Below are 19,535 nucleotides of genomic sequence, written 5' to 3'. Positions count from 1 at the left end.
CTCGGCCGTAACTTCTTATCGACCAAATACCTATCTAAGGTACCTTCAACTTCTTGAACCTTTTCTTTCGACTCTGGTTTTCTTGATCAACTCACACGTTTCGACTTGGGCTACCTATAGGTAGGTATATTCACCCTCACTCTCTTGTCAGGTTCTTCATTATGAAGTTCCTCCTCCTTCTCCTATTCACCCTTTTGGGTAGAGCCGACGCGAGGTACTGGCTTGAGGACATCGAGCACCGTGGGAGTGCTCCCTATTATCCTGACAAGCTATACCCTGTGTTCCGCAACGTGAAAGACTTTGGCGCTGTTGGCGATGGAGGTTCGTACTTCACTCGGAGTTTGTTTCATAGCTAACAAAACAGTTGCGGACGACACGGCCGCTATAAATGCAGCAATCAGTGAAGGTGTTCGATGTACTCCTGGTGTGTGCAAAGGAAGCACTATTTCACCCGCGACTGTCTATATACCAGCTGGGTGAGTGCCCAAAATAACATAGCGAATTCAGTATTGCTAACAGAGAAAGAACGTATCTCATCAGCAACTCCCTCATTGATTTGTACTATACGCAAATCGTTGGTGACCCCACAAATCGACCTGTCATCAAAGCATCCGCCTCCTTTTCTAAGCAAAGCTTTGGATTAATCGATGGGAACCCTTATCTGTCTACTGGCTTCCTCGCATGGAACTCGACAAACGTCTTTTTTCGCCAAATTCGTAATCTGGTTTTGGATACAACTGCCCTTCCCCCAGACTTTCCTGCTGTGGGTATACACTGGCCGTCATCTCAGGCAACAGCCATCACCAACTGTGTGTTCCAACTGTCGACCGTTCCTGGAAATCAACACACAGGTCTCCTCATAGAAGAAGGATCAGGGGGGCTTCTCAATGATCTTTATTTCTTTGGTGGGGGAAATGCCACAGTTTTGGGTAATCAGCAATTTACAGCACGCAACCTCTGGTTCTCTAATGCCGATGTCGCGATATGGATGACCTGGGACTGGGGGTGGACTTTCAAGAGTACCGTGTTTAAGAACTGTCGAGTGGGCATCAAGATGGACGATTCGTCGTTCGGTGTTGGCTCTATCACGATTCTTGACAGTTGGTTTGAGAATGTTGATGTGGCTATCGCTACAACACGCAACAGCTCACAGAGTATAAGCAGCGCAGCTTCTTTGGCGATGGAAAACGTCAAATTTCAGAATGTGAACAGCGTTCTCATGGACCCCGAAGGTAATGATCTGGCACGCTCTGCTATAGCACCAGTAGACAGCGCTGTTTTCCTGATGGTAGGCCAACTCGCGGAACAGTGAACATTGCTAACAGAATCAGGGGCACTACGCGAACATGGAGGGCACATTCGATGCGACGGCCCTTTATCCACTTCCTTTCATTCGGAGTCAAAATCTCCTTGATCGTAATATCTACTATGAGCGATCAAAGCCACAATACGAGCAAGTTCCAGGCAGTTCCTTCATCTCAGCAAAAGCCAATGGTGCATATGGTGACGCATCACATGACGATACTCAGGCACTCAATGCCTTATTCCAGTACACGGCGGAAAAAGGGCTCATCGCGTATCTCGACGCAGGATACTACATGGTTTCAGACACTGTATACATCCCACCAAATGCTAGAATTGTGGGTGAAGCCTTGGCATCGATCATCATGGGGACAGGACCCAACTTTGGGGACTTGAGCAAACCTCGACCTGTCGTCCAAGTTGGTCGCCCTGGTGATGTTGGCCAGATAGAGTGGTTAGATACAATTGTATCAACCCGTGGGTCAACAGCAGGTGCGATCCTAATTCAGTACAATTTGTTCGCTCCTGGTCCCCCCTCAGGCATGTGGGATGTACACACTCGAATTGGAGGTTTTGCTGGGACCTATCTTCAAGTTCCAGACTGCCCTGCTATCAAAGGGACAAACACGGTTAACCCGAGATGTCTGGCAGCTTACATGAGCTTTCACGTAACGGCTTTCGCTGGGGGTCTATTCACAGAAAATTGCTGGTTTTGGGTCGCAGATCACGATCTTGAGGATCAAAAATACCAACGTGTTTCTATCTTTGCAGGAAGAGGAGTTCTTGTGGAGGCACAGAGAGGCCGCATCTGGCTCAGTGCGTCTGGTTCAGAACACCATGTTCTGTATCAATACCAGCTCGCCAACACCAGAGACGTTTACATTGGCCACGCACAGACAGAGCAGGCTTACTTTCAACCCATGCCCGTGGCTCAATACCCATTCCCTCTTGTGCCAGCACTGACCGATCCGAACTTTCAGCAAGACTGCCAGAACGACCCTGATCCAGGATGCAATATGGGATGGGGTATGAGGATTCTCAACTCCAGCAACGTTGCCGTATATGGGGCAGGGTTGTATTCTTTTTTCACGAACTATAACGATACCTGTGCTAGCAACAAATCTCCAGGATTCTGCCAAGCAAGAGGTTTGAGCATTCAAGGGTTGAGCCCCGGAACGAGGTTTCTAGGATTGACTACAGTGGGCACCAGGATCATGGTGCACCGAGATGGGATGGATTTGGCTCCGGCTAGTGACAACAACAGCACATTTGCAGACACTTTGGCTTTGTATGTATCATGAGCATTTGACATACTTTTTTGTTGTCAGATAATGAAGGGGGAAGCTTAATAAGGGTATCGTTCGCTATACCAGTAAACTAACTAGAATTCCAAATACCTCTCAATGTTGCTAATGCAATAAATACAGCTTCATCTGTCCTGATATTCCGGCATCCTTGACCGGGCAAAACATTGACCCAGTGGTCGAACAACTCCTTGGTCCTGGGACCCTGGATGTCCATACTGCTGAGTTCTTGATCGTTCATTGCTGCAAACTCCAAACCTCGCGGGCCACCAAAGACAATGATAAGATGGTTGAAGTTGACTCTCTTAGACGGCGGGAAAACCTTAGAGGCCGGAACACCACGTTCGGAGGTGCCAATACTGACATCGTAACCGTTCTCGTACGGACTCTCAGTGAAAACATTGGAGAGGGAACTGGCCCTTCTTACATTGTATCCCCAGTAGTAACCGCCCTCAGTTCTTGGTACAGCAGGATGCACAGGCTCAGGATATTGGGTCTCATCCTCGGAAAACTTGAGTGTTATCCGTGTCTTTGCTGGGATCTTGGCCTCAACCTCGACAGGCTCCCCCAGACCAACTTCAACGAGCGAACCGGAACCTGTGCTTGTTTCACCAGGAATAACAATTCCTTCCCGATATGAGATCCAGTCCTTGGGGTTTGGGTGGTGCGGCATGTCGAGAGTGGGCAACATGGCAGTGAGTCTCAGGTTGGGGTGGAGAGGGAAGAGGGCTTTGCGCATAAATGGCGGTGCCTCCAGGTAGGTTAGAATGTGCGTGAGGAAATGGCACGGGTCGGTATCGCCTGTGTAACTGTTGGTATCTGTTTGGCGAGGGCGGGTCGCGAGAGGAGAATCGTCAAAAACAACCACTTCGTCGACAGAGAAAGCAGCGAGGGCACGAGCAATGCGAGCGGGTTGGTTCATTCGCTGGTCAGCAGAAGCGAGGCTGTGATTGTTCGTTAGTAGAGATAGACACTATAATAAAGATACATACTCTGAGAGGATGCTGCTGGGAATGGCAACGGAGATGGTCCATGGTCGACCACCTTCAATTGGGTCAAATATCGTGGAAGGTCTGGCGGAACCTCCCTCCCAACCATTATGTTCGGTTTTGCGTTTCTGGTGAAAGTTAGTGTACTGGAGTGAATTGAGTGTTGACTGATTACTGACCTTAGAGTTGCGCTCTGAGTAAGACATCTTGTTGTTAATTACAAGGACTGATAAGATCTGAAAGGTGTAGATCACCTCGAGGTAAAGTTGCGACAACCTAACTATAACTCTAGCAAAAAGTTGTGATAGTGGGGCCAAATGTCCGGCAGAATCTCGCCGCCTTTGTCACCGCCTGCCCAACACAGACCTTTCGAGGCTCGCCTGCGCTTCGTCAGCATCATGGCGAACAGGATGCGACAAATGTGGCCTTTCACCACAAACAAACAGACTGAACAATAACGAAATCGCAATCATGAGTGGCCCCGTCAACATTGCTTCCGAGTCCGAATGGAGTAGTCTCCTCTCGGGTACAAATGTGGTCATCGCAGATTGTACGTTCGAACAGTCCGTGAATATACATGTCACAACTAACACGACCTCTACTTAGTTTACGCCGACTGGTGTGGTCCCTGCAAGATGATTGCGCCTACATTCGAAGCTCTCGCCAAAGAACACTCACGCCCGAAGAAGGTTGCCTTCGCAAAGGTCAACGTCGATAACCAGTCCGGCATCGCCCGAGCCCAAGGTGTTTCTGCCATGCCGACCTTCAAGATCTTCCACAACGGCACCTGCATCGAGACCATCAAGGGTGCCAACCCTCCCGCTCTCACAGCGGCTATCAATCATGCGGTGAAACTTGGCGGACCAGCTACTGGCAACGTTTTCAAGACTCCCGGGCGAACGCTCGGTGGCGAGTCACGATCTGCCTCGCTGTCCAAGCAGTGGAACTTGAAAGCCGTCTTCGACGCTCTGATAGCGTTCTTTGGACTATACTTTGTTTCTCTGTTCACGGTAAGTGCCCGACTGGCGGTCTTTCAATGTGAAATACTGGGGTTGCTAATTAGATGGTAGTTTGACCCGTATAAGTCAGCGGAAGACAGCCCCTTCAACCTTCATCGTAAACCAGCACCAAGAAACACCGGTGGATCGCAGACCGGTGGTGGTGCCAGAGCTCCTCCACGTTCGTCCTTCAAGACATTAGCAGATCTTGGTGGTGATTAAGGAACTTTGGGTAAGGCGTTCATCGGTAAAGGGCTCTACTTGGGCATGTGTATTCAATCTTTTCAGGCGAACTTACTATACAGTTCTAGAATCATTCGTCTCGTTTATATGATCTTGAATCTCCATTTTTGATTCATGGTGACCAGTTAGCTTGTAGCGTACCTAAAGATAATTGCCACATATATCAATCAGCACGTGACCACGCGTATACACGAAAAGACGAAGCTCTTATAGTAAAACTTCGACTCCATTGCCCCAAATCTGTATAGTACAGAAAATGTTGTCGGCCAGAAGAATACGAAATGCTTGCCCGAGGTGTAATGCTTCCTATTTAACGCTATCGTCAGGATTTTATTCTTCCAGTGCTTTACTTCGCTCGCAACGTATTTCATCATTCCGTTCCCTGCAGCCCAATAAGAAGGCTGCAATTACACAGGCATTTTCGACGTCAAGATGTTTGCGACAAGACACACAAACAACGGGACAGGCGTCGCCGGAGGAAATTGAGCAAATTGTTCGAGACGCTAAGCAGAGATTTCGAGATACTTTACCAAAGGGATATCTTAACGACGAAGAATATGCGGTATACGAACGGTTGTACGGTGCGCCGCTGCGTGAGACGAGACCTGAAGATGTAGGTATTCCAGAACATGCAGACATGGGACCACAGCCCCCGCGGCCAGATAATGAAGGCATTGTATTGAGAGAGCTGGAAGGTGGCGAATTTGAGGAGGTCGCTTACGAAATTCCTTTCAACGAGGGTGTCGAAGACATCAACGAACCAACTCCGGAACCCGACTTGGAGGACCGTGCAATCGATCAAATCGTGCCAGGCTACGTGGACTTAGTTGCCAGAAGCCAACGCGAATACGATGCACTACAGAAACTTTCGGAAGACTTCAAGGTCGCACAGCAGAAGCAACAAGAGGCGGAAAATGAAGCAGCGGCCCAGGAAGAGCTGGAAATGGAACAGCTGGAGGAAGATACGAAAGCGACCTGGCCTGAGGAGTATGAGCATAGTGAGCGACCTACTGGCGAGGAGGCACGATTTCACCCCCTGACTCTGGAGGGTCGTTTCTGGGGAAGTCCCATTGAAATTCTCTTGCCACAAGACGAAATGATCGTGCCGATTCGTGAGCTTCTACAGCGAACTCACATCGATCACGTCAAGAGTGCCGCTGAAACAGCGTTTGGCGGTCCAGGCCTTCCACTGTCTCCTGCGACACCTGAGGCTAAGAGGAATGGAAACATGTTTGGTGTTGGCCTTCCAGCAGATCAGCGACATATGACTGAGATTGAAGGAGATGCTTTCCTTGCAGGCTTCATGCCGCCAGCCTATGCCTCAGTAATGGCTACCCTCAAAGAAGTTCGCAAGCGAGTCGGAAGTGAGTGGCTTCAGTCTAAGCTTAAAGATGGCAGTGGCATGAGCGTTCTTGATGCAGGATCTGGTGGCGCAGGCTTGATTGCCTGGGACGAGATCGTGCGAGTAGAATGGGATCTACTGCAAGAAAAGGGTGAAGTCAAGGGTGATAATCCCCCAGGCAAGCGCACCGTCATTATTGGCTCTGATCGTTTACGACACCGTACCAAGACTTTCCTGGAAAACACCACTTTCCTCCCTCGACTTCCCGACTATGAGCACTCAGGAGAGATGAAGGGTGAGCATCTAGATGCGGGTAGCAAGCCTCAGCCTCGCAAGAGTTATGATGTCATTATTGCCTCTCATCTCTTTCTCAAGGAAGAGCAAGACCACTATCGACAAGCAGTCCTTAACAAACTCTGGTCCTTATTAAACAAAGATGGAGGTGTTCTGATTGTCCTAGAAAAGGCTCACCCTCGAGGATTTGAGGCTGTCGCTCATGTTCGAGACACCGTTCTTCGGCAGTTCCTTTTGCCCCAATCCGGAGAGCCAGAGCTTGATAGTGAAGCCTTTAACCCTGCTTATGAACGGGAAAAGGAGCTTGGATATGTTGTTGCCCCCTGTACTAACCAGGGACTGTGCCCGATGTATCAGACACCTGGTAAGAGCAAAGGCCGCAAGGATTACTGCCATTTCAGTCAGAGATTTGTCCGTCCTGCGTTCTATTCTCGAATGCTTGGAAACAGCACGAGGAACCAGGGCGAAGTCGAGTTCAGCTATGTTGCCTTCAGACGTGGTGTCGCTAAGGAGCGGTCTATAAGTGGCAAAGAAGCTGCAAACCGAGCCTTCGAAGGATACGAAGACTCTGACGAAAAGCCCGATATGCAAAGCCTGCCGCGATCTATTATGCCCCCATTGAAGAAGAAGGGTCATGTCACCCTTGACTTCTGCACACCGGAAGGCAAGCTTGAGAGATGGACCGTTACCAAGAGCCAGAGCAAACTCGCATACCACGATGCTCGCAAGTCACGATGGGGCGACCTTTGGGCGCTCGGAGCCAAGACGCGAGTTCCACGCAACGCTCGTGTTGGCAAGGGACCCGACGACGGTGGTAAACGAGCCGGACAAGGCAAGAAGCCTAGAAAGGTCGAGATTGTCATGGGCCCTGGTGGAATCAGTGCCAACGAGAAGAACGCCCCTCGTGAGCGTCGTGGAAAAAACAAGATGGACAAGAAGAGCCGCCTTATCAAGGAGATCCTCGAGGCTGAGGAAGAGGAAGAGAGGATAATCGCCAAGCAAATGGATGAAGAAGTAGAAGCTGAACTACAAGACGACTCTGACAGAAGAGGTCGATCATAGGTGAATGTACTATATGTAAAATAGATGTACCAACAACTGGTTCGAGGCCAGGAGGTCATGATGAGGGCATTGGGCATGATGATAGATCTCAACACCAAAACAACAAAATAATGTAACGATTTTATGCAAAACGGTCCTTGAGGTCCTTGAACCACACTTGCTAGCTGTGAAGTAGTATCTAACAGCATGTTGAATATTGTCCAAGTCGTTCGGCTTGCTTGTAAACTTCTTGGATGCCATTCCAAGTTATCGAATCCAACAATAAGAGCCACGCCCGGTTAGCTCAATCGGTAGAGCGTGAGACTCTTACGAGTACGCGATCTCAAGGTTGCGGGTTCGACCCCCGCATCGGGCTGTTCCTATAAATTCGATTGCGAGCGTTTGCGAGGCTTTCTTTTTTTGAGTTTTTGCCCTCTATGATGGTTGTGCTTTGGTGGCGTGGTGGTGTTTCTGAAGTGAGCCTTGACGATGTGCACCTTTTTGTCTACTCCTGACGAGTGGCAATTTGTGATTCAATTGGCCTTGCTATTCCTTCATCATGACATGGATTGGACTGCTAATGGGGGTAGGCCAAGTCCATATCATGGCCATTCTATCGTCGCCTGTTCTGATATCGGATGGTTTTCTCGAAATTTGCATCTCCGCCCAAGAACCAAAACCAGGGAATTGCATGCTCTGCATCAGATCATCTTATCGCTGCCCACACTTGAAATAACGTGCTTTATCGCAATTCTGACATCTCCGGTTGCGGCCCGCGGAAGTCGGCGATTGCGTTATCAAGGGTGTCTTTGGTGCCCGCCGACAGCCCGATTAGAGAGATGGCGTGAGTTTGAGCCAATGACACGAGCCTGATTTGGAGTTCTTTGGAGGGGGAGGGGCAATGGGGTAACTTTTTTTTCCATTTTCCATCTGCTCATGAGGGAAAGAGCAGGGGTTCAGGGTCTAGTCTCGTTCAGTTCAGTTCATGAGAGAGCTCTTTTATAAGCTGACCGAGTCTCGCAGTCGCGATATTTTGGTGCGTTTTTGTTGAGGTGAAAGATTTCTTTTCCTTCTTTTCTGCATAAGCAGACCAATTTCTCTATTCAAAATGACATCAATAATACCATCTTCGCTTCTCGCAGCTCTCAACTGCAGAGGCAATACTCATCTCGTTATCGGCACCAACCCGCTCGCTGCGACTCGATGTACCCAGTCTCTAAGCTCTGGCGCAAAACCAATCCTTATTGCCCCCGAAGGCTCTGAGCTTCACTATGCTCTACAAAAGAAGGTCGACGATGGCAGTGTCCAATGGCACAAGAAGCAGTTCGAAGACGCCGATTTGCTAAGACTTGGCCGCGAGGAAGTGGATGGTGTAGTCGATGCCGTCTTTGTCACATCAGGACCACGAGACCCTCAAAGTATGTCTTATACCAAGAGTACAAGGATAATTAATAACAATTTCCAGGCCTTCATATTTCTGCCCTCTGTAAACGAAATCGAATTCCCGTAAACGTTGTTGACGCTCCTCAACTCTGCACATTCTCTCTCCTCTCGACACACACCGACGGCCCGCTCCAGATCGGCGTCACTACAAATGGTCGCGGCTGTAAGCTAGCCTCGAGAATTCGTCGTGATATTGCCGCTTCTCTCCCGGTCAACCTCGGTGCTGCCTGCACACGCCTCGGAGACGTCCGCCGCCGCATCCATGATGAGGATTCCCTAGGTGCTCAAGACGACCCCGCCTCTCTTGATGATTCCTATGACCAAAACGCTCAATTCAACCGCTTGATTACTGAGGAGGATGCAAAGAACCGAAGGGTGCGCTGGTTGAGTCAAGTCTGTGAATACTGGCCCCTCAAGCGTCTCGCTGCTATTACCGACAACGATGTCGAGACGGTTCTCAAGTCATATCCCGGTAACGGTCCCGATATCAAGCGTGATCCTGGTACACCAGAGAAGCGTGTTGGCACCATTATCTTGGCTGGTAGCGGACCTGGCCACCCGGACCTCCTCACCCAAGCTACCCATAAAGCTATCAAGACCGCTGATCTTATTCTCGCTGATAAGCTGGTGCCTTCTGGTGTCCTTGACCTTATCCCCCGCCGCACTCCTGTTCAGATCGCTCGCAAGTTCCCCGGTAACGCAGATCGCGCTCAAGAAGAACTTCTTGAAATGGCTCTCGCCGGAGTCCAAGAGGGCAAGACAGTGCTGCGCCTCAAGCAGGGTGATCCATATGTATATGGCCGTGGTGGTGAAGAGGTTGCCTACTTCCGTCAACACGGCTTTGGGGACAGAGTATCGGTTCTCCCAGGTGTGACAAGTGCTCTTAGTGCTCCTCTTTTCGCTGCCATCCCTCCTACGCAACGTGATGTTGCTGACCAGATCCTGATATGCACTGGTACGGGCAAGAAGGGCAAGGCTCCGTCACCACCAGAGTTCGTGCCCAGCCGTACTGTCGTCTTCCTCATGGCCCTTCACCGCATCAACGGCCTCATTCGTGAGCTGACCACTCACATCGAGCTCGAGCCTCTTGCCCCGGCCAACGAAGAGGCTGCTTTGGCGCAACCCCCTCCTCCACCAGAACCTACTCAAGTCTCGCCCGTAACAGGCGAGAGCAAGCGAGTACTCTGGCCCCGCAACACTCCGTGCGCTGTCATCGAGCGTGCCAGTTGTCCCGACCAGCGGGTTATTAGAACTACACTTGAGCATGTTGCTGAGGCTATTGAGACAGAGGGCAGCCGGCCTCCAGGTCTCTTAGTTGTTGGACGATCTTGTGAGACTCTGTTCACCCCTGAAAAGGGTCGAGCTTGGGTCGTTGAGGAGGGATTTAGAGGGATGGAGATCGAAGATTTCACCGTCGGCCTTGAGGCCTTGCAAGCATGATTCATGATACCCTATATGATTTGGTTTGGAGTTTACGCGGGCATGATAAGGGTTGCATAGCTGGAGTTGGGTAGATCTGGATATTACTTCTACATAGACTCATATCAACAATGACCATCATTACTATCCAATTTTGATTCACTCTGCACGCGAGCGTATCGTGTAGACACATAGCGGTGCATCGCCGTCCTCCACTAACGGTCTCTTGCTTGCTAAAGCTTTCCGCAAGTCTTCCTGTCCAGGCTTTTCCAAAAGGGCAAGCTCTTTATACTTCATCACCCAAAAGACCTTTCAAGTAGTTACCTCTCGATCTATAGAGCTGGCTCTCCACTTTCCCAAGGGCCTTTTCTTTTGCCAGTCACGCAATGTCCTGTCAAAATTGGTCCCCAACTTTGTAATCATCAGCTGGACAGTCGAGTCAGCCTCCATTTTCTTGAGTGAGTAGATCGGATCTTTTAGATGATACTCAAGGTGATTCAGTTGCGTGCGATTGATTGAGTATTCCCATATTTGCTGTTTAGGATCCTTAAGGAAAGCATCAAGCCATTGGAAGTCTTTGCACTCTGTTTTGTTCCAACAGGGGGACTTTTGTGAGCCCGTCCTACAAGTTCGTCTGACCGAAAATGAATTGAGCGATGGAGCACCTCTAGCAGCGCGGTTTCTAGGAAATCCTGGACTGCCGGAATTGGAGGCGCCTTATTTGCCTCCAGAATCTTGAGGAGAGTATCAAGAAACTGGTCAAACATACCATAGTTGTCCTCTGGGAGCCAGATCTCCTTGTTGTCATTTAGAGTTTTGCAGCTCTGCTCCAGCAAACGCAAAGCCTCATGTGCCGTAGAATTGATATAAGCTTCTTTCAGCTGTTCGACGAGCTTCCAGCCTTGAAGCCACCAGTCCTTAGATAGACGAGATCTGACTTCTTCCACTGTGAAGCACAGCTGTTGTCTACCATGGTCAAGGATGGACTTGTAGAGCTCGGGGAGTTTATCATACAAAACATTCTCTGAGATGACATGCACCACGAAAGACTCTTCAAAAGGGACCTTTCAGCTCTAGGTACAATTTTTCGAACAAAACTAGAAGTGCGAGTGATTTGCTCTTCTAATATCACGCAACATCTCTGACCAACTTACGTTCGAATTATCCATTCTTCTTCATCCCTGTGCTTTTTGAAGATCCTGAGAATGAAACAATAGTGGCCGAGCTTCCATAAAATCTGAGATTGTATCTCGTCTTGTAGAAACGAAACACGCGCGCCACTTCCGCCTTACCAAACAAACTCCCGTCATCCTCGCTGTGGGCGGCTTTCCTCCCAATGCCGTAGCCCAAGAAGTCTTCAAAGTCGAGAACGAGTTTTGGAGAAAGTTGATCACCGTTCAGATTGTACAGAATCCTAAGGTAGTTTGATCTTGGCATCCATCACAGTCAACTTGAGAACGCGTTGTCTGTCCCAGCATGAAGTAGAAGCCAGCTTCTGAGCAGATCTCGTTCAAACAACGTCCAACGGATCGATCGTGGCTTTTAAGATCTCTCAAACACAAGCTTGGCTTTGTGTAAAGGTGATCTAAGAGGTAAAGAAGTTTACCGATTGAAGGGAAGTCAGTCCGAAACTTAATCAGCATGGATTTGAGAGCCCTGCTGTGCTGGGAGAAAGTGGAGGCCGATAGCTTATCTTCCCCCGTTGCAAAGAAATTTGTAGGTGAGGACGAGTCGATATCCAGATGTCAGTCGCTCGACTTCATGTGTCACATCTGAATACCAGGATATGGTTGTGAGGTCAAATTCGGGGTTTTCGGCTGTTGAAAGACGCCGTTTTTGAGATCCAAAGGACAAGCAAACGTCACCACCCTCGTGTTGCGAGGGAAGACAGACGACTAGAGTTCTGATCATGTCTTGTTCCTTTTCTGAATCACCATGGGTTTGGAAGAACGATCCGGGTTCGTGGGGGAGAAGCTTGTAAGGATTGGCTCGTAGTTCGAATATACAGAGTCCTTTGGTCGTATCGCGCAGTATCCTTGGGCTAAAGTCCTCAAACCACTTCTTGCTCACGAGATTGAACTTCGAGGCATCAAGCTCCCATGTATTGCGTACCGAAGTGTCGACACCCATCCTATTGCGGAGATCAGAGGACACCCGTTGGAAATGGCCATCACACTATCCTTGTATAACGTTGAATTAACAGTTACTGTAAGGCACAGATGAATGCAGTGACCCTCCCTCTTGTTAATGAGATCAAACGTAGCAAACAAATAATAACAAGAAACTGTTTGTTCGCAGTGCTAAACGTTGCCCGCTTCTGTTTGACTTGCTGCTCGATCTTCTCTTTGATTGTGCGGCAAACCCTGGTCTATGCCGCCCATCCCGGAGATGCAAAGTCGTTTGTTAGGGTGTGATTCTTCCGCAGTGGGTGGCCTTCTCACTTCAGGTGAATTCGGTCGCGGCCCGTATGGACTTACTCCCGCCAGCAAGATGATCTCACGGTATCGTTTCTCACCAAGTGCCTTCTTCATGAAGTCACCTCGGAGAGGTTGAAGAACTCTCTCTAAGCCATTGTAGTTGAAAACCCAGCTTCGCAAGTCAGGTTCAGCCTGGGCCCCGGTCTTGGTCACTGTGAGTTTCTCACACGTGCCAGTTGTCTGATCCAATATCCTTAAGGCTTGGAGCGACTTTTCTACCCCGATAGCATGCTCGATATGCAACCTTCGAGTCTTTGGTGCGTTGAATTCCCAAACAGTCGTCTCAGGCGAAGTCAGGAATCGATCCAGTGCAGCACAATCCCCACAGAACCCACAACCTCGCTCTCGGAAAACCAATCCGCCGCCAGCCTGAGATTGTCTGGGCAAGTCTAGGCGGATGATTTTGCGCACAAGAAGCTCAAGAGTATCCAACAAAGCTGGTATTTTTCTCCAAGGGCCGTCTGCGGACAAACGAATGAGGGGGGTTATCAAGCAGAAGATAACGCCGAATGGATCTTTGACGAAAATCCATCTCGCTTTCTCTGCCACAAAGAGAGAAAACGTCTCTTCAACTACCTTAGAAGCTTCTACGAATGCTCCTATAGCGTGGCACTCAGTGATGAGCCGAACAAAAGGCCCGCAGATTAAATCGTGTCTTGGAGTCTCGACCAACCACCCTTCTTCCGCAGGCTCAAGCCTAAGGGGTGAGAAGTTGAGTTCACCATCGCTGTGATTTATAATGCTTTTGAACATTTCCTTTGCATGTTTAAATGGTGGTTCATTTCTGAACTGGTAAATGTGGAATAGAAGTTGAATCAAAAGCGCGCTATGGCTCTCGCTGTGACGCCCAGACGCAACTCTAGGAAGTAGCCTAAAAACATCGCATAAGTATCAAATCGACTCGAGTAAGTAACGGTCGGCAAAAGAAGATAGACGAACCTGTTGACAATCCATTGAGTGCTGTCGCAACGGAGCCGCATTAAGTCGAGAATCATTTCCAGATCCTTATACTCCCAATTGAGCTCTGTGTTGAGCTTCTCGTCCATTATTGTCTCCGACCATTTATCAAAAGATTTCCATACGGGTGGACTGACAGCCAGAATAATACGCGAAAAGTCGCGATACAACAATCCAAGTCCCACAATGGGCTCCTTTGTGATACCATCAAGCCTGTATTGAGGTTAGGTAATACATGGCTTTAGACGCAAGAAACTTACCATTCTTTCCAATCGATAGAATCTTCTGAGCCTTCATACTTCCCTGCAAGATACTCTGCAAGTACATGCACCACAGTGATGGGTGTTTTTCGGAAAGCCGTTGTATATAGTGGCATATAACCAGACCTCAAGCACCAGTTCACGATGGGGTTGATGCACGTGCATAGCACTTGCGTGTCAGTCCCAGAGTCGCAAAGCTTGTCAATTATGTTTTCTGCCACCTTGATTGTACCCGCAGGATTCTTCTCCAAGTCGTCGACAACCATTGCAACAACAGGTGCTACGCCTGGATGATGGGTCTTGTGATCTCGAGTATGTCGTCCTGGCCGCGGAGAGGTGTTGCGAATATCATCTGGTCTCACCATGTCCAGCAATCCTTCTTTAGGTATCAGAAGGACTGCATGGTCGTGCCAGCGGCGAGTCATTTCGTGTTCTTCCATGAGATGTTCATTACTCATGCCTTCATCATCATCACTGGCAGGTTCAAGGTCCCATTGCCGATCAACATCAAAGCCCAATACCTCGTTTTCTGCATCAAGCTCTTTGTTTTCCGCCAAGAATTGACCTTCAGGCGTGAAGAGTCCGTTAATTGAACTTTCCACGGTTTTTTGAATGAGATTATCGGTGACCTCGTGCGTGATTTCAGCGAACAGCATGTAAAGCCCGGCTTCTGAACAAGCCGCGGACAAAGCTTCGCACACTGCCTTGTCCCGGCCCCTTGCTTCTCGGAGAGATAAAACCCCGGTGCCTTTCTCGTCGTCTAATTTATACAGTATCTTTTTGGTGCCAAAATGTCGGCGCTGCCACATCTGAAGAACTTCTTCCAGGCGGCCGCTTCCCACGTATGATGAAGGGGCATTTCTTTTCCCATCGTTGAACCGATGGACTATGTACGAGATAGTGAGCCGATATCCGGAGACCAGTTCGGTGGCCAGGCTGTGTGCAGAAGAAATCCAGCCAATGGCGGACAGGGCGAGAGCCGACGAAGCTGCAGTTGACACGGTTTTCCGTCTTCCACCAAGAGATACACCAATATCTCCACCGTGGTGCTCAGAGGGCAGACAAATAGAAATGTGGCCAACAATGCGATCAGATTGCTCAAGGCTTTGGTCTTGCTCGACTATAGGGCCCGGCCCTTGAAGTGTCAACTTTTTTGGACTCAGCAAGGCATTTTGTACATCGAGTTCCTTAGTGATGTCCTGTGCTATCCTGTCCAGACATGACCGCCAGGCCGGATTGATCAAGTCGAATTGCGCACGGTCAAGCTCCCAGACATTCTGGGCCTTGTTGTCAGTACCCTGAACCGAGTGGCTCAGCTCTTTGATCATATCGGCATAGTGATCTGTTAGAGGTAGCGGTATTATTTGCTGCCCTCCAATTTTGAGACCCGGGTTGACGAACTCGTGGTAGCTCCTGAAGGATACAAGTCTAGGTTCTGCCTGGATGGCATTCAGGGACGCGAACAGCTTCTTCTTCCATTCACTTTCTTCAATCTCAGGCGCGTCGTCATCATCGTCATCACTGATTTCGATGACGTGTTGTGGTTGTAACATCCCGAAGGTATGTTGGGGTATAAAGTGTCATGTCATGTCTAGGAGACGAGATTTGGTGAAAGGAGTTATTTAGTTAGAGTTTGTCACACGTCAAAAGTGGCACGCGTCTCATGGGTAAGCGCGACACGCGAAAGAACTGGACACGGGACGATGGCCAACACCGACATTTCAACCGCAATATGGCAATTTCGCCATCTATCGGCATTTTCTCCGCAGTTCAGTTGACATTCATTAGTATTGGTGACGGATTCTTTACCGCTCCAAAAGAGACTGGAGCTATTTGTACCTTAGTACCTAAGAGGGCCAGTGTTGCCGCATTTCAGCCAGAGGGGCTGATGCCCGGCCCGGCCCGTTACACACGACGTCAGCGGAACAGGAGGCAAGGAAATCTAGAAGCTCTACTCAAAACGACAAAGAGACTCATGTCAATCCACGGTACGCTTAATAGACTTTTAGACTGCCTTCGTGATCATTGTGGCACCTCGGTTCCGGGTCCGAAGTTTTCTTGCTCTTTGAGGCGTTCTCAATGCCCTGTTCACCATCTATCCATTTCTGGTATTAAACAACGCGAGCTCACTCAAAAGAACCTGAAGCGCGTATACATATGATCGTGGACCAGTTTTGCTCAATTACCTTACCTACCCATCAAGGTTCTTCGTCAATACCGCTTTTACTTATTAGAAATACGTATATAATATGCCCTGGCTGGCAACGCCAGTGGGGACCATACAAGAAATATCCTTATCTCACAGCCAATATCTCACTTCGTGTGTCAATCAACAACCTCCTACCATTAACCAAATATCTAAATTTTATAATACCTCCAAAGGCCAGCAAGAGTCAGTCTGGGCAAGTATTGTAGATCTTACCATGAACAGCTGACTCATCAGCCCCGCTATTGCAAGACAATATCTCTCAAGTGAAGTCTTCATCATGTTGATAAATCTCGATTTCTCCGATGCAAAGATGGGTTTCCTATCACAACGAGCCACAGAGGCAGTTGGTGGCCTAGATCTCCCATGGAGGTTCGCACCGAGAGGAGACTATGATGCAGATCATAACCCAGATGGTTTGATATCATTTGGCACAGCTGAGCATGTACGCGAGCTTTTTAGCTAGAGCTTCAGAATGCTGACCATACTAGGCTTTGGTGACGAGTGAATTGAAGGAGTTCACAGACAAGAATGTATGAGCGTATTCGCCAATCCGGAAAAGCGGAACAGCTCAAAACTCACGCACACAGGTCACCATCTCCCTAACAGATTTCCTCTATCGAGGTAGCCATGCAGGGGGTTCTCGATTCCCCAAAGCATTAGCGGCCCACCTCAACGAATACCTTCAACCTTATAGCCCTGTAACTCCTGATATGATTCGTTGCGTTGGTGCTGCTACCGCAATGCATGATATTCTCGCCTGGGGAGTCGCGGATCCCGGTGATGGCGTCTTGACCAGCAGGCCTGTATATGGCCGATTCGAGCTTGATTTCGGTAACATGTCCCAAGTTAGAGTCGTATACTCCAACAATGAGATAGAAGAAGCGTTCCAAGATGATATTGTCGAAAAGTTCGAGGAGGCGTTGTTGCGCTCTCGAAAGGCCGGGGTCAATGTCAAGATGGTGCTGATCGTTAATCCCCATAACCCCCTTGGTAAGAAACTGTTGGTACTTCTCTGCCCAAAGACCTAAACAATTTCAGGACGCTGTTATCATAAGTCGACGCTCATCAGCATAATGCACTTCTGCCAGAAACATAGACTGCATCTGCTGAGCGATGAAATATACGCCTGCTCCGTTTTCGACACAGATGAGCCGGCAGTCCCTTTCACCTCCATACTTTCAATTGATCCGACTGGTCTTATAAATCCAGAACTTCTTCATGTCACTTATGGTCTTAGCAAAGACTTCGGTGCGGCTGGTCTTCGGCTTGGTGCCATAATCACTCACAGCCAACCTGTCCTCCGGGCTATCGAAGCGGCCTTGAGATTCAACAACCCCTCTGGAGCTAGCTTGGCTATCGGAAGTGCCATGCTTGAGGATCGAGCGTGGTGTCGAGCTTTTATTGACTCTTCAAGGCTAAAACTTGCCCAAGCACATCGCCATATTACGTCCCAGCTCCGTGACATGGGTATTAAGTACTTACCCGGCAGTAACGCAGGGTTCTTTATTTGGGTTGATCTATCCCCATACCTTCCATCCGACTTAGACGGAGAGTCGAATCAGGAATTTGCTCTCGCGAAAAGGTTGCATAAGATGGGTGTGTTTCTGCACCCCCGCGAGGAGCATTCTATCGAGCCGGGATGGTTCCGAATGGTATATTCGCAAGATCCAAGAACTGTTACCGAGGGGCTTCGGAGGTATGTTGATGGTTATTGCATTAATGACCAAGTGCCAATGCTAATAATTGTAGAATCCACAAAGCGATATCTTAGCCTGAATGGCAGTGGAAAAGGATGATCAAACTTATGATGGACAAATTCAAACAAGTGTCAGAAATTTCAAAGATAGAGGTAGAAAACAGCCAGCCATCATAGATAGGAATGTAGGTGGCTGTAGCTTTGATATCATGCTAGAAATCAACCTTCAGTCCGAGCGATGATGATTTGGTAGCTTGTCTTGGTGCACTTTTGTATCTGCCATCTACTGGCTAACAGCATCCTCGAACTTCTTACCAGTCAACATGAGGAAGGCCTCTCGGTAGCGGTCTGCTGTAGCCTGAACGATGTCCTGGGGTAGCTCCACGCCCTCCTTGCCCTTTAGTCCTTCCTTGGTGAGCCAGTTGCGGATGAATTGCTTGTCAAAGCTGTCCTGGTCGCGGCCAGGCATGTAGCCGGCTGCTGGCCAGAATCGAGAAGAATCAGGGGTCAGAACCTCATCAACGAGGTAGATGTTTCCTTCTCCATCCTTGGCAAATTCAAACTTGGTGTCAGCCAAGAGAATGCCTCGCTCTTCGGCATACTTGGCAGCCTCCTCGTAGATCTTGAGGGAGAGTTCCTTCACACGGTCTGCAGTCTCACGATCACCAACCTCCTTCCAAGCGTCATCAGGGTGGATGTTCTCGTCGTGTTCTCCAGCATCAGCCTTGGTGCTTGGAGTCCAAAGAGGCTGCTTGAACTTTTGGGCCTCCTCCATACCAGGCTCGACGGTGATACCATGAACGGTTCCCTTCTGCTTGTACTCCTTGAAAGCGGAGCCTGTCAGGTAACCTCGCCTATAAGACTGTTAGTGCTTAAATGTCCCTATAGATTACGAAACTGAAGATCTATTTCATGGTCAAGGGAGGGTTTCGTGTGGTACTTTTGCATTGGGATGGGGAACGTACACAATTGATTCGATCTTGATGACAGAAAGCTTCTTCACGACCATCGAACGGTCCTTGATGGTCTTTGCTTCTTCGGGAGTAACGCCCTCGGGAATATCGAGACTGATGAAATGGGTGCGGAGGCCAGGAATGCGCTCTGTTAAAACGTGGAACCAATGAGCCGAGACAAGGGTCAAAATCTTGCCCTTGTCAGGGATTGGGTTCTTCAGAACAGCATCATACGCAGAGACACGGTCGGAGGCCACAAAGAGAAGAGTGTTCTTGTCTGGCAGCTCAAACAGGTCGCGCACTTTGCCTGAAGCAATCTTTTGAAAGCTTGGAAGCGTGATTTCCGTCAAAGCAGACATTGTGACTGAATTCGGTGGGTTTGAATTGATCAGGTTTGACTTGTTGGAATAAAGTCAATTTGTGAGTGTCCAGGGTTGGTCACGGTTGTGATGATACCTGAAGGGAGGAAGTTGATGATGAGGTGACGAAAGTGTGAGGAGAAAAATTTAGCCTGTGACTTGGATACATCTTGGAAAGCTTCTCCACTGAGTCATAGAAGTATATGCCAGTGCAATTTCGCCATTGGAGACGGCTGACCAAAGCCTTTG

The 19,535-nt window shown here is 49.0% G+C and overlaps 8 protein-coding genes and 1 non-coding gene across 9 annotated transcripts; 6 read left to right on the top strand and 3 right to left on the bottom strand.

Annotated features, from left to right (window-relative positions):
• Positions 1-161: 161 nt before the first annotated feature.
• On the top strand, positions 162-2,603 carry FMAN_03066 (uncharacterized protein; the record flags this gene model as incomplete). The annotated part of the gene is made up of 4 exons (XM_041831836.1): positions 162-321; positions 365-476; positions 526-1,288; positions 1,332-2,603. The coding sequence occupies 4 exons, from the start codon at positions 162-164 to the stop codon at positions 2,601-2,603; spliced, it is 2,307 nt and encodes a 768-aa protein (XP_041682360.1).
• Positions 2,604-2,679: 76 nt separating this feature from the next.
• On the bottom strand, positions 2,680-3,801 carry FMAN_03065 (uncharacterized protein; the record flags this gene model as incomplete). The annotated part of the gene is made up of 3 exons (XM_041831835.1): positions 2,680-3,550; positions 3,599-3,723; positions 3,775-3,801. 3 exons carry the CDS (start codon positions 3,799-3,801, stop codon positions 2,680-2,682), a joined length of 1,023 nt encoding a protein of 340 aa, XP_041682359.1.
• Positions 3,802-4,066: 265 nt separating this feature from the next.
• FMAN_03064 (putative thioredoxin) lies at positions 4,067-4,815 on the top strand (the record flags this gene model as incomplete). Its single annotated transcript, XM_041831834.1, has 3 exons — positions 4,067-4,145; positions 4,202-4,605; positions 4,666-4,815. The coding sequence occupies 3 exons, from the start codon at positions 4,067-4,069 to the stop codon at positions 4,813-4,815; spliced, it is 633 nt and encodes a 210-aa protein (XP_041682358.1).
• Positions 4,816-5,473: 658 nt separating this feature from the next.
• On the top strand, positions 5,474-7,534 carry FMAN_03063 (putative RSM22-mitochondrial ribosomal protein, small subunit; the record flags this gene model as incomplete). The annotated part of the gene is made up of 1 exon (XM_041831833.1): positions 5,474-7,534. One exon carries the CDS (start codon positions 5,474-5,476, stop codon positions 7,532-7,534), a length of 2,061 nt encoding a protein of 686 aa, XP_041682357.1.
• Positions 7,535-7,806: 272 nt separating this feature from the next.
• tRNA lies at positions 7,807-7,889 on the top strand. Its single transcript is given in 2 exon segments — positions 7,807-7,843; positions 7,854-7,889. It is a non-coding gene; the product is annotated as a tRNA-Lys (tRNA).
• Positions 7,890-8,621: 732 nt separating this feature from the next.
• FMAN_03062 (uncharacterized protein) lies at positions 8,622-10,396 on the top strand (the record flags this gene model as incomplete). The annotated part of the gene is made up of 2 exons (XM_041831832.1): positions 8,622-8,931; positions 8,979-10,396. 2 exons carry the CDS (start codon positions 8,622-8,624, stop codon positions 10,394-10,396), a joined length of 1,728 nt encoding a protein of 575 aa, XP_041682356.1.
• A 2,279-nt stretch (positions 10,397-12,675) lies between these two features.
• Positions 12,676-15,622, bottom strand: FMAN_03061 (uncharacterized protein; the record flags this gene model as incomplete). The annotated part of the gene is made up of 3 exons (XM_041831831.1): positions 12,676-13,723; positions 13,792-14,022; positions 14,070-15,622. 3 exons carry the CDS (start codon positions 15,620-15,622, stop codon positions 12,676-12,678), a joined length of 2,832 nt encoding a protein of 943 aa, XP_041682355.1.
• A 933-nt stretch (positions 15,623-16,555) lies between these two features.
• On the top strand, positions 16,556-18,049 carry FMAN_03060 (uncharacterized protein; the record flags this gene model as incomplete). The annotated part of the gene is made up of 5 exons (XM_041831829.1): positions 16,556-16,720; positions 16,767-16,808; positions 16,866-17,268; positions 17,317-17,974; positions 18,028-18,049. The coding sequence occupies 5 exons, from the start codon at positions 16,556-16,558 to the stop codon at positions 18,047-18,049; spliced, it is 1,290 nt and encodes a 429-aa protein (XP_041682354.1).
• Positions 18,050-18,257: 208 nt separating this feature from the next.
• On the bottom strand, positions 18,258-19,286 carry FMAN_03059 (putative phosphoribosylaminoimidazole-succinocarboxamide synthase; the record flags this gene model as incomplete). Its single annotated transcript, XM_041831828.1, has 2 exons — positions 18,258-18,828; positions 18,940-19,286. 2 exons carry the CDS (start codon positions 19,284-19,286, stop codon positions 18,258-18,260), a joined length of 918 nt encoding a protein of 305 aa, XP_041682353.1.
• Between the last annotated feature and the right edge of the window lie 249 nt (positions 19,287-19,535).

This window comes from Fusarium mangiferae (assembly GCF_900044065.1).
Source record: "Fusarium mangiferae strain MRC7560 genome assembly, contig: FMAN_scaffold006, whole genome shotgun sequence".
Lineage (NCBI taxonomy): Eukaryota > Fungi > Ascomycota > Sordariomycetes > Hypocreales > Nectriaceae > Fusarium > Fusarium mangiferae.
This window is presented reverse-complemented; position numbering and strand designations above follow the sequence as displayed.